General features: G+C 40.5%; 1 protein-coding gene and 1 long non-coding RNA gene across 5 annotated transcripts in view; both read right to left on the bottom strand.

Annotated features, from left to right (window-relative positions):
* LOC133278595 (uncharacterized) overlaps nucleotides 1-12,869 on the bottom strand; it is a 398,225-nt gene that overhangs the window by 115,223 nt on the left and 270,133 nt on the right. The window lies entirely within an intron of this gene.
* ESR1 (estrogen receptor 1) overlaps nucleotides 5,545-12,869 on the bottom strand; it is a 159,266-nt gene continuing 151,941 nt past the window's right edge. For all 4 annotated transcript variants that reach the window (XM_061471533.1, XM_061471534.1, XM_061471536.1 and 1 more), the window contains 2 exons: nucleotides 10,324-10,507; nucleotides 5,545-9,007 (listed from right to left, as the gene is read on the bottom strand). In XM_061471533.1, the coding sequence (XP_061327517.1) occupies nucleotides 8,752-9,007; nucleotides 10,324-10,507 (440 nt within the window). In that variant the 3' untranslated portion in view covers nucleotides 5,545-8,751. The remainder of the gene's footprint in view (nucleotides 9,008-10,323; nucleotides 10,508-12,869) is intronic.

Raw genomic sequence — 12,869 nt, 5'->3', positions numbered from 1 at the left:
AGTATTGTTGATTTGTTGTATCATCAGAGGTGGCCTTGGGGGATGAGAGGTGAGCCACTGAGCATTCCTCTGTCAGTCAGGGATAATGTGGATGTAGTTTGCACAAGTGTTACTCAGGTCAGGCATCTTGCGGTTCCTGGGAGACTGCTGTTATTGATGTTGTAACTGGGTTTTTCCATTCCATTGTTTTTTTAGAAAGGATGTTGTAAAAACAGCTGGAAGGAAAGCTACCAGAGTCCAGGTGTGCAGACTGTGGGGACAAGAGGGAAAAACATACTGGAAGAAAGCATGATGCTGTAGCATTTTAGTCGAGACAGATAAGAAGAAGACATTTTGGAGCTGAAGTTTCTTTTCCCATTTTTCAGGTTTAACTTCAGCAAAAAATAATCCAATAAAGGCAGAATGGAACTCAACCTTTTCTGCTTTCATACTAATGCCTAACCTTTCAAACTTTCATGTGCCTACTGTGACTCTTACTCCAAAGTGGGTAGCACTTACTGCTTACCTCTATGATGTAACATACTTGTTTCACCTTTCATGGATCACATAGGTTCTCAAGAGGGAGAGGAAAAAAAAGACATCTGACAAGAAGCAGATCTTTCTGTCTTAGAAAAGAGCACTCAGTATTTGTGTGTAAAGGAGCTAAAAATCTTACAGTCCCAAGCATGTGTTGCAAAATCTGGCCAAGAAAAAAAATAATCCTGAAAGCAAATCCCGAAAGGCCTGTGCCTTTCCTCATGTGCACATTTGTCAGCTGTTTAAAATGGCAGCATACTGGACTGGTGCATGAATGTGTAGGAATGGAAAACAGCAGGAGACTTCATGTCACCAGTATGCCTGCAGAAATGAAGACATTAGCAGAGTGACACGTAAAGACTGCAACACACAGCTCTTACAGGGGCATGAGACCCAGTTAGCCTTGCTTCTGCTGAGCTAAGTGCCAAGTGTTATTATTTTGGTGGTCAATTTTCCTGAAGGCTTTATGAACGTTTTTAGACTTGAGCCTCTGTATCTGTAGGATGCCATAGTGAATGGTAGCAATTGGAGCCTGACTGGGCATAAGAAAACCCAGCTCTCCCCTGTGGGCATTCTTCCTCTGAGCATGCTGATGTTATTTTAGATGTTTGGGTTTTAGATGTTTGGATTTTCCTCTCCTCTTCATTGGGTCGGTGGTGGATGCAAACAGTGTAATGCAGAGGAAACAGCTGCAAGACTTTTCCAGCCTAAGGACAGGTTGCTGCATGGGGCTTTTAATGTGGCAGTATCTGGATGAAAAGAAAATAAAAATTCATCATTTAGTTTTGAAGCATAGGCTTGGCCACAAGGCTTTTGAAGAGGGCAGGTGTCCCGATTATTGAGAGTACCAGGTCGTAGCCCATGAAGAAGCTGTGTTTACTGCAGAACAGGGGATTGCCTTTAATTAACAGAAAAGTAAAAGCAGTCAGATGTGTTCTTCTATGATGCCTTAACTATGTCATACCTTTCTAATTAGATATATAGAATAAAATACACTGATACAAGACATGCATCACTTACATGTTAGGAAAGAGAGAAAGCCAGGGGGTGCAAGGAGCACAAAGGAGGTGCCTGTGTGCATGCATATGAGCTCCCTCAAGGGTGCAGGCAGCTGCTTTGCAAGGTGCTGTGTATGCATTGTGGGAAGCAAGAGTGATGGGCCCAGTAAAGGTGAGCCAGGATTTTCAGCTGCAGGAGCTGTGCAGTGAAAGATATTTTCTTCCTGTATGATTTGTCAAATTACTGCAGCCAGCAGATGTATGGATTGAGGAAGGAAGGTGAAGTCGCAGCTGGCTCCTGGCTGTGGAAATGTGCCCAGTGCAAAGCTGCAGGGGCTCTTTCCCTGGTAGGTTCCTGCTCTGGGGGTCTGAGTAAGTTGGCAACTCATCCACCTTCTCCCATCACAGAATACAGATGATGGGGGAGACTGAAGAAGAGAGAGACAGATGCTTTTCAGTTGTGCCCACTGAATTGGCATTGAAAATGATTTTGTTATTTTGAACACATGTACATGTGCAATTAATTCATATTACTGTGGCCCACCCTTCGTGGCCAAAGTAACAACCCTCAGTCAAACTCTGTCATGAAAGCATGTTGCAAAACAGTCATATGACTTGGAACCATCACTCAGTTCTACTGGGCACTTACAAATTCCAAGAGTCCCCAACTTTCTTGTGGAGGTTGAATAGGCTGTTTTCATGTTTGACAAGCTATAAGGTGAGGTTTAGAATCATAGAATCGTTAGGGTTGGAAAGGACCTTAAGATCATCTAGTTCCAACCCCCCTGCCGTGGGCAGGGACACCTTACGCTAAATCATATCACCCAAGGCCTCGTCCAACCTGGTCTTGAACACTGCCAGGGATGGAGCATTCACAACCTCCCTGGGCAACCCATTCCAGTGCCTCACCACCCTAACAGGAAAGAATTTCCTCCTTATATCCAACCTAAACTTCCCTTGTTTAAGTTTTAACCCGTTACCCCTTGTCCTGTCACTACAGTCCCTAATGAAGAGTCCCTCCCCAGCATCCCTATAGGCCCCCTTCAGATACTGGAAGGCTGCTATGAGGTCTCCACGCAGCCTTCTCTTCTCCAGGCTGAACAGCCCCAACTTCCTCAGCCTGTCTTCATACGGGAGGTGCTCCAGTCCCCTGATCATCCTCGTGGCCCTCCTCTGGACTTGTTCCAACAGTTCCATGTCCTTTTTATGTTGAGGACACCAGAACCGCACACAATACTCCAGGTGAGGTCTCATAAGGGCAGAGTAGAGGGGCAGGATCACCTCCTGTGACCTGCTGGTCACGCTCCTTTTGATGCAGCCCAGGGTGCGGTTGGCTTTCTGGGCTGCAAGCGCACACTGAAGCTGGCTCATGTTCATTTTCTCATTGACCAACACCCCCAAGTCCTTCTCCGCAGGGCTGCTCTGAATCTCTTCTCTGCCCAACCTGTTGTTTCATGTGAACAAAGTATTTTGCCTGTCTTGTCTTAATCACTGAGATGGTAGAATTAAGGTAATCTTACAATTTTCTCCTTATGTACAGTGAAACGTCACATAAAAATCCAAAAAGCTTTTATATCTATGTAGGAAAAGAGAAGAAACTATGAGCCAATAGTCTCACTCAGAACCAGCACAGCACAGACAATACATGAAAAACACTAATATAAGAAGTTTTATATTCTCTATATTACTGATAGACATTCACTTGCATAGATTACTGGTTTGATTCTCTGCAAAGGCCAAATATAATTTTGAGACTATTTGACAGGATAGGGTTAAGTTCAAAGTGGGTTTATGTCAATAAGATTATCTTTCATTCCTTTTCATCCCCTTCCTACAGCTTAGCCAAGACAATTTTCCCCCCTTCGGATTTTGCTTGGGAAATAAGTGCTATTTTACTTGATATTAGCTAACTCATGTTGACAGTCAACTACTGAAGGTGAAATTCATACAATTTGTCTCTTCCACCATAATCTGTTTCGTAAGCCAAAGTAAGGAACATAAAGCATATAAAATATTTAGTCTTTACGGTACTAAAGACTGGAACACATTGTTAACTCTGGAAATGGCCCTTCTCCTATGTTTTTTTGGGAAAGGTGAAGAAACAAATTAAGGAACAGTTTTCACTTGGATGAAAATGCACTGTGAAAAATAGCATACTATTTCACTGGTTACTGGAAAACAATAAGCAGAGAAACATTTTTAAAACTGTGCAAAATATAACTAATGAAACAAAGTGTTTTGGCTAATTCTTTATTTTCAACATCAAATACATTGATAAAAATCTCACACCAATCGGGTTAGAGTTTTCATTTAGACTTTTTTAGAACTTTTTTAGGTGCAAAAAAAGAAAGAAAACTTCACCAAAACGAAGACATCAATAATTTTATGTGCATCAGTGAAAGAACAGAATACTTCAACGAATACATTATGGCAGCTGAGCCTATACCGAAGAAAGGTCTTCCCATTGACAGACAAAAGCACACAGAAAGCGTTAGTTTCATAGTATATACAGTAAGGTGATACATAAAGTGGCTTGTTAATGCGAGTCTCATGACCAGCAGTCTATCCCTTCATTCTCCAATGGGCACTTTCTGAAGAAACAGACTTCTAATTATAGGCACACAGGAGTAGAGAGCATACTAATTTGTCAGATGGCAGCATGTACTTTTTGTGAAATTTTTTTGAAATTTTTTCTTTAGGCACATCTGAATGCAAAAGATTTTTTTTTTTGAGATTTTTTTTTTTTCTTTTAATACAGTGCAAAACTGAATACCCTTATGGGCAACAATCACTTTGAAAACAGCTTTCAGGATATAAGGCTATCTACATTTGAAAGGTGAAAGGGAACTCCAGAGTGAATAGGTAGGTCACTAGTATCAGGGAAATACTAGTTTAAAATCCTTAGATCAATTTGAGATTACGCTATAGTAGCAGGAGACATCAAAGACTGGTTTGCATTGTGATACCATCGTTAACGTGACCCTTCTCTTACACATGTTGTATTTCTGTCTGTAAAGCTATGTTACAGCTGTAGATAGCATGGAAAATAGACATCTTTTTTTCAGAGTAAGAAAAGCATTTCACATAAATTCAGCTGAGAATACCTTACATACAAAATCCCATTAGCTTTAGGTTGGGTTGCATTCTAATTTTAAAGCAGGATATTATATACACAAGAGAGGCTTGCTGTGCTCCTACCAAAGCCTGTGATAAGACTAAGGCCTCAGGCAGACTTTTTTCTTTGATGGTAGTTTGTTTCACTTTAAACATATGGCACAACTCTTAAGGAATCAGTCAGCATCAACTGGAATGAATGGAGGCTTCAGTACAAACCCTGGTTTGGCTTAAGGGTGTGGTTTGGGTTTTATTTTGGACGTTGGGGTTTTTTGTTTGGGGTTTTTCAATTTAAAGTTCAGTGACCTACTGATAATTCTTGGAATATCCTTGGGAGCTCAGTTCAGATTATTTCTTTAACTATATTTTTAAATTATTAAACCCCTCAGTGTCCAGAAGGAGAAAAAAATCAAGAGACGTCACTGAAACATAAATTTACCACAAACACGCCCCAAGAAACTCTCATTAAATTATTTTACCCCGGTACAAATCCTGCTGCCCCAGCTGGCAGCTTTACCTGAGACAAAGCCTGCAACATCAAGACGTGGCTCAAACTATTGCAAACCAGAGTAGCTTTCACATATTGCTGGAAACTCAAACACCACTAAGACATCACTCTATTTCCTCTTCTGCCTCCCAAGATTTTTTTGTAATAATTCAGTAACAACCGGATTCTCAAGCAAAACAAGTTCATCTGGTCTTACTTCTGTTTGGCTTGTGCTGGTAATACATTGCCTGTTTTTCGGGGGGTGGGGGGGGGTTGTTTTTTTTTGATGTGGGCTATTTTTTTGGTCTTTTTTTAAAAAATAATGTATAAAAATTATAAAATAATTCTTTTATTAGCTCTCTGGATACATCACTGCGAATATTTTGGTAAAAGCATAATTAGCTGCCTTGAAAAGTTTTCTTTCCTTAATTTTTTTAACATATTATATATTTTTACTTAATGTCCATCACCAGGTCTTCAGGTAGTACTGGTTTGTCAGCTGCAAATATAAAGTATATATGTATATATATATACACACACACATATAAAATATCATCCTGTGAAATAACAATTATTACCAATGTCAGGCACAATTGTTTGCATATACGAGAGCATAATTCAGAATTACATATGAAAAGAATTGCCATGTTTGTATCATAGACTTTGTTTAATTGGTTGAATAGCTACATTCAGCTGTCTGATATGTGGACAATCATCTTTACAGATAACTATGGGAAGGTTACTATATTCATTAAGGTGCTGATTCAATTAAAATCTCATGAACAAGTTAAAGACACAGCTCCTAAACCAGTCCCAAGGTAAATGAATCTGTTACTGGGAAATCACTGTTTTTCTTTCCAGGGTGCCCTTCACTGTTGTCCCCACAAAAATGGGAGGACTGGTTGAATCGGAATTACTTCCTTGCAAGGGCTGAGACTAGGAAAGCATTCATAACTAAGACTGGAAGCTGACTGATTATTCCTTATGTTCCAAGACACACTATGATACCCTTCTGTCTGCTGCATACCACTTCAAATCATGCTTATCCAGCTTCACCAGGAAAAAAATGTAGTGTGGTGGTACTTCTCCTATGTCAGTACAATCAGAATCTGACCCTCTGTATTAAGTTGCTCTCCATTAACTACTTTTTTTACCCTAGGTCCAGTTTACACTTGAATCAATGTAATGAACTGTTCTGGGAAGGGAGGCATTCATTTAAACCAGTTTGCCCTTCAGCTTAAGCTTGTGAGCTCGATGTGTGCGTTCTGTCATAGAGACCACCAAGTTGCACATTATTTGAAAAGCAGCTCTAGTGCTGTTGTTAGTGAGTGTGAATTATGATGGTGTAAGCACATAAATGTAACTACACGGATTCCTGTGCTCCATTGATCTTAGCCTGCACTCGTTTCAGGGCATTCACAATCTTGCTAACGCGTTTGAAAAACAGCTACTAAACAAAAGAAAATGTGCATTTTCTTTCAAGGTATTTAGGAGCCCTCCAAAAGCCGTTGGTACCAAATTTGAGCACACACACGCACAGACACACACTGTTACTGAATACACAAAAAAGACAAATCCTTCAGCAGATTCAGAAAAAAATGACACTATAACAAGCACCAGTAAAAGGCCCATTAACTTACAGTGACTGCTTCACATGTTGAGGCTTGCGGAGTTTTCAAGGAATCTTCTTAAACATAGGTAACATCTAGTTTTAGACTTTTAAACTGCATGTATCCTCAGATATGTACATGAAACTGTTGTTATAGACATCATTATGTACACTCAGTAAAGAATAGAGTCCTTGACTTGGAGCACAAACTTGTCCTGTGCCTTACTACAACTGCTATGTAACTCAATCTCACTATGCACAGACTCTGCTTCTGTAACAGGGAGCATGATTAGACATAGGCATTCCTGCATGGCATTAGTTCACTGTTTCCTGTATCTAGTTACTACGGGATATTCCAATCAACATAATCTAATATAAACGTTTAAACTATAGCGGTAGAAGAAGCCTCCCTGAACCCTCCTCTAGCACTGTGGCCAGCTGCTGCGGAGCAACCTATGCATGTGCTATGAAACATCCTTATTGGCAGGGTGGTTACTTCCAGCCAGCTATTGGGATAGTCCCTGGTCCATGTTAACTCACAAACTGCACCTGTAAACCAGAAGTGCAGATAGCACAGGCAAAGTTCTTTATTATTAGACTACCAAAATATCCCTGGTATATGTAATAATTCCAGTACCCAGCAGCATTCCCTGACATGATTAATTTGATCATAGAGACAGTCAAACAGCAGCGCCGACTCCTACTTTTTACTACATAGTATAGATTTCTTCAGTCTCTCTCCTTTCATGTCTTACTAGAAGTCTTGATGTCAGTGGACCTTTTGTATATTTACAGTTGGTCTGAAGAATCTGACTAATCCTTATGAAAAACTTACACACTTGCATGGAGAAAGCTAGGTCTACCTTCCTAGACATGCGGTCCTAGAGTCTTCACCATGTCTGAAGCTGATTGCCCAGTTCTGGTGTCACAGGTGAGCTAGCTCCTAGCAGTAATTTCTGAGCATACCCCATCAAGAACCAAAGCAAGCTAAGGCAATGCAGAGCCTGCTGCTCTGGCTGTGATGCCAGTCCTCCTGTACATGGCTAGGCCATACTTTTCTGGATGGGACCATCCCACCTGCCTGTGCCAGTTTTGCACTGGTGTGCTCACCCCTTGGTTTGTAGAACAGTAAAGCAAAGGACAGGGGGAGGTTTCATAAAATAGTGCTGGATCACATATGTGCGTGAAGACAATTTGGTTTTTTAAAACCTGATGATTTCTGTAATCATCTTGTCTGATTTAAGCACAATTACCTATGTTATCACTGTTGTTTTCACCTTGACTGACACACTGCCAAGCAACAGGGCAGTTTAGCTTTGCAGGATCAGACAAGATAGGATGCATGCAGTGCAATTTGGCTAGAGGATATGGTAAGGGAACCTAAAAGTTTGGTCAGTGTAATCTTGAGAGGGCTTTGTCTACTGATGTAAGCCAGCAATGTAAAACAGCTTTATTCTCAAACAGGGGTTCCTTTCTACTCTACAAAGAAGAGATGCAGGAATCTACCTAAGCTACCAAAGCAGTCACTAGCAGTGTAGATGCACTACGGCACCCTAAGATGACAATCAACTTTTCATTTACACCCTCCACCGCCCCTCCCAAAAAAAGTCAACCAAAATCACTACTAAACTGGTTCAAAGCTTCAAGCAAGTAAAGGATTAAGCAAGCTCAGAAGTAGGGTTGGATACTAACAAAGGCTACCTCTCATGAAGATACCAATATGCATGGATGGTATGGCCTGCTAATTTATAGTCAAATGAATGTTCAGTTTAGATTAGGACTTACCAACTTCCATGCAAAATTAAATAAAACTGATGCAAATTTTAAATCAAGTTAGCTTAACAATCCTTGCTGGCTGTCCATAGCAATGAAATGTCTTCCATTTAGGATAAGCAATCAATTTAGGCAAGTGCTTGACAAACACTCAAATGGAAAATGCAGATGACTGTTGTCACTGGAGTGTTTACACAGGTGGCACTACAGACGAAGCAAGAGCTAGGTAGCACACTGCTGGGTATCTCACACAATCATATTTGCTGACTTTTGCTTATATTGTACTCTTCACCCACTTTTTCCTCTTCTTTGCCTACATAAAAAGGCTGCACGGAATGAGATGAAGCTGAAGCAGTTGTCAGCTGGCTCCGGTTCTCCTCTTCCATCGGTGCAGCACTCCTGGCTGCTGGGGCATGCAGTCGATGAGCGTCCAGCATCTCCAGCAAGAGATCGTAGAGTGGAACTACATTTTTACATTTCATGTTATACAGGTGCTCCATTCCTTTGTTGCTGTGGGTTTTAACAAAACAAAGTTTACTTTCCAAGTACGCTATAGGAAAAAAACCTATCAGCTGATAATATTTATGAGGTTCATATGAATTCCACCTTGTACAGAACTAACTTACCAGTTCAGTCGCTGTGCTCTCCTGCTACAGTTAGCAGAAGACAGCACCTTCAAAGGATATTTCAGACTGCTCATGAGCAAGTTGCCTTCTGAAGGTGGATCTTTCTCTCTCCTTTGCCTAAAACGTAGCCTAGAGCACATGGACTCCTAATTTAGGCACTGTGACCAAGAAAATAGGATGAATCTTTTCATCCCCATAATAAAATCTTAATTATCAGATCTTTTTCCCATAAAATAATCTCAGCCAATTTGTTAGCAAATTCTCACTTGTAATAGTATCCATATACAAAACTATGGAAATTATTCACTTCACTGTGTATCTGGAATTTCCTTAATTGTACAAATTCTTTTTAAGTAAGAAAGCCACATGCACACACTGACTGACTTTTTCCTGAATACCTGTACACCAGCCCAGGAGGTAAAATCTGCATGTTTCATCTTTAGCAGCTCTGGTGTGGTGCTTACTCTTTTATTAATTGAAATGATGAAAATTAAAATTTGTGTAACTTTTTTTTTTCTGTTCATAAAAATAAAATCTATACTGCTTTTTTGCATACCATGTTGTTAACGTTCCAGCCTCTGAGCAGCTACCTTGAAAGGTAATTATGTCTGGGAGAATCACTGCTACAACTAATAAGAGTGCCTGACACCACACCTCTAATTAGCAAAGGGCACCCTCCTCTAGACTGGGATTCATCAGATCTGCATTTATTCTCACCTATAAAATACACATAATGACCCTAATCTGTTTTCTGAAGTGAACTGCAATCAAGCCACTTGTGAAAAGTGGCTACATGAAAGTGATCGTTTTATTAAATCTTATAGGAGACTAAAGTTTGCAGAACTAGGCTACTGCTGCATTATTATACTACTTAGTACTTTTGAAATAGGATAGAAGATGCACATAACATTAAAAGTAGACACTGCTTACAGCACTATCAAAACAACAAGCAAAGTAGAGGAAAACTAGAAGAAACAAATGGGGAAAACATTTACTCCTCACACTATAATCCAATGTACTGTTTGCACACATAGTCATACATCTTTATGAAAGTGGACATATGTGTATATATCATATTTTGTAACAGCTTTACACACAGTTTGCACTCCCACCTGTGAAGGAAAAGCATGTCTGTGTGCATTTGTGAACCTCCCTTGCATGGGACCAGTGTAAGAAGGCTAACCACATGCTTGCTCTCACCTCATGTGTCTGATGTGAGAGAGGATGAGGAGGAGCTGAGCTAGTCGTCTGTGTTGTTGCTGCAGAGAAAGACCCGACTTAGCCATTAAATGTATCAGAGTGTCTGTAATTTTGTCCAGGACACGGTGAATGTAGTCTTTCTCTTCCAGAGATTTCAAGGTGCTGGAAAGAAAAGTGTACACACCTGTAGTAGAAAGGAGAAAGAAAACAAAGCACAGACAAAAATTACTTTGATGGAGTCAGATTTGCCCAAGGTTCACCTTGTGATGGCTTCTTCAGCTGTGTTAAACCATGGGAGCTGATGGTGTGTGAGCCCCCCTGCTTGCCAGCCAGGTCATTGGTTTGAATAACCCCAGACCACTGCAGGCAAAGCAGGAGGAAGATGATACCTCTTCCCTGTCTGGGTCCATCCAAGGTCTGGGCCAGGTGGAGGCAACACTGCAGCCTGCAGCTACACCTACCCAAAGGCTGTATTCCTCTAAGCCACTCAGCTCCGAAACCTTGAGGAAAGGGCTGTTGCCCCTTGAGAGGTCTGAGGTACGTACCGAGCAGCCCAGGCCTTTGGCAGTTTTTACTATTTTCCCCACTCTGTAATGTTTGATTTTTGGTGATCTGATAGTCAGTCTAGAACTGTTACCACAAAACACGTAAACAAAATCAGGCTTTGCTTATTCACACTCACCACAATAAAACCTTCCCAGCCAAGGAACAGCCTTGAAAGGTGTGCTCCTTCACCTGCAAACCCAGCTCTCCTTTAAAAGACATGCCCAAAGCAGCCTATGCAGCTTTAGCCACCTTTGCTTACTGCTGAAAGTGAGCAGCCTGAAGATCTGAACCACAAGGAAATTTTTCCAGAGATCAAAACCACCCTCAGACTCACACTCCAACAGCCTCTCCGCATATCCTGTAAAACACTCTAACTGAGGTGTAAGAGCTTTTACCAGTACTAATTCTTGGGTGCATGAAACACATCAGCTTTGTAAATGGTAAATTCTCAACTAATTTGCATGTTTCTATCTTGAATTTGTTCAGGAAACCAACACACAGCCAGTGAGAATCAGGTCACAACAGCACTGTGCTACCAAAAGGCAGCTGTTGCATTCAGCACCAGGTTTTTTAATCTTCTCGATTGAGCCAATTACTCTAAACAGGTCATATTACCAATTATCCAGTCCCAAGGCAACAAAAGCTTAAATTGTACGAACAGTAACACAATTAAACTGGCTTGATCACAGTGTGTTCAGTGCCCTGTATCTATAGTGCACTTGACAAATCGTGTGATTTAACCCTTCTGCAACAGCTTACAGAGCCAAAAAGAAATTTGGATTTTGTCCTTGAAAAAACTTGGAATTACATTTCATTTTGTTTTTCTTTAAAGCATCATACATAGCACAATACACAATGCAGTTAGTGATACTAAGAAAAAAAGACACACATACACTAGCGTGGACACATACAGATATACAGACTTGTTTGTTTGTATTGTTTGTAGCCTGGGCCTATACCATTGGATTTGATGGTATAAGAATTTTTGAAGATAGGAGTATTTTGCCATGCATCTGAGCAGTCAGGGAAATTGAGGGGGTTTCTACCATCTTCTTAGCATACCTAACCTTCCTCATATCATCTTGGTACTTCGAGGACTTGACACCTAGGACTACTGTAACTTGCAAGTAGGCTTTATGAATTTGGGTCTTCTGTACTAAAAAAAAGAAATATAAATTTGTGATTGCGAATGTCAGTGTGAGTGTCTGTGAGAGGGAGACAGAGTGAGAGAGATACTGCTTTAAAAAAAATAAAAACCAATGGAAGGGTAACTCAAACACAGCCCAACTGAAAACCGTCAGTCAGATTTCTTAATTTTGGTAATTAATGTTGCTTCTGGTTTGGTGTAGACAGATAGTACAATGGCCTCTTTTCTCATGGAGATTTTTATGGGTTTATTTCTTTTACTGAAAAGAATTCACCAAAGAGAAACAGCTCCTGGGGCTTTTCTCAGTTGACTGACTCTTAAGCACCCTCACATATTCCTACTGATAACACCAGACTGCCTAGCTTAGCAAGTGCCTGTACAGGCAATATTCTTATATATTACTAACAAAATGCATTAGAAAGAACATTAGAAGGTAACATTAGTCTCAGAATCCTGCAGTGCCTCCAGAGCAGCTTACTTCAGCCAGAGGATGCTATTGTGCCCTTGTTTCATAACTTTGAAAACAGAAAAAGAAATAGAATCTGTTAGGAGGAATTGTTTCTCACCTTGGTATAGTCCAGAAGCTATTAAAAACTATAAATCAAAATAAAACACTCTCACAAAAATGTAGAGACTTTGGGCAATTGCCAGTCAATAACTGCCAAGAAAAATGATGTTTGGTTTTCCTTTCAGCTCCCCTAGTGGTTGCTCCTGCCCCAGGCCAATGACCAGAAATTTCCCCCAAAGAAATGCTAGCTATCCATCACATACATACACACACAAGCCGAGTTCTGCAACAAGAGTACAGAAAATTGTCTTAGCAAAGTGAAATTTAACAGTCTCAAAGGTCTTC

Source organism: Pezoporus flaviventris, unplaced genomic scaffold, assembly GCF_033815535.1.
Source record: "Pezoporus flaviventris isolate CSIRO_AGI_PZ_B2104156 unplaced genomic scaffold, CSIRO_AGI_Pfla_v1 ptg000066l, whole genome shotgun sequence".
NCBI classification, from domain to species: domain Eukaryota; kingdom Metazoa; phylum Chordata; class Aves; order Psittaciformes; family Psittacidae; genus Pezoporus; species Pezoporus flaviventris.
This window is presented reverse-complemented; position numbering and strand designations above follow the sequence as displayed.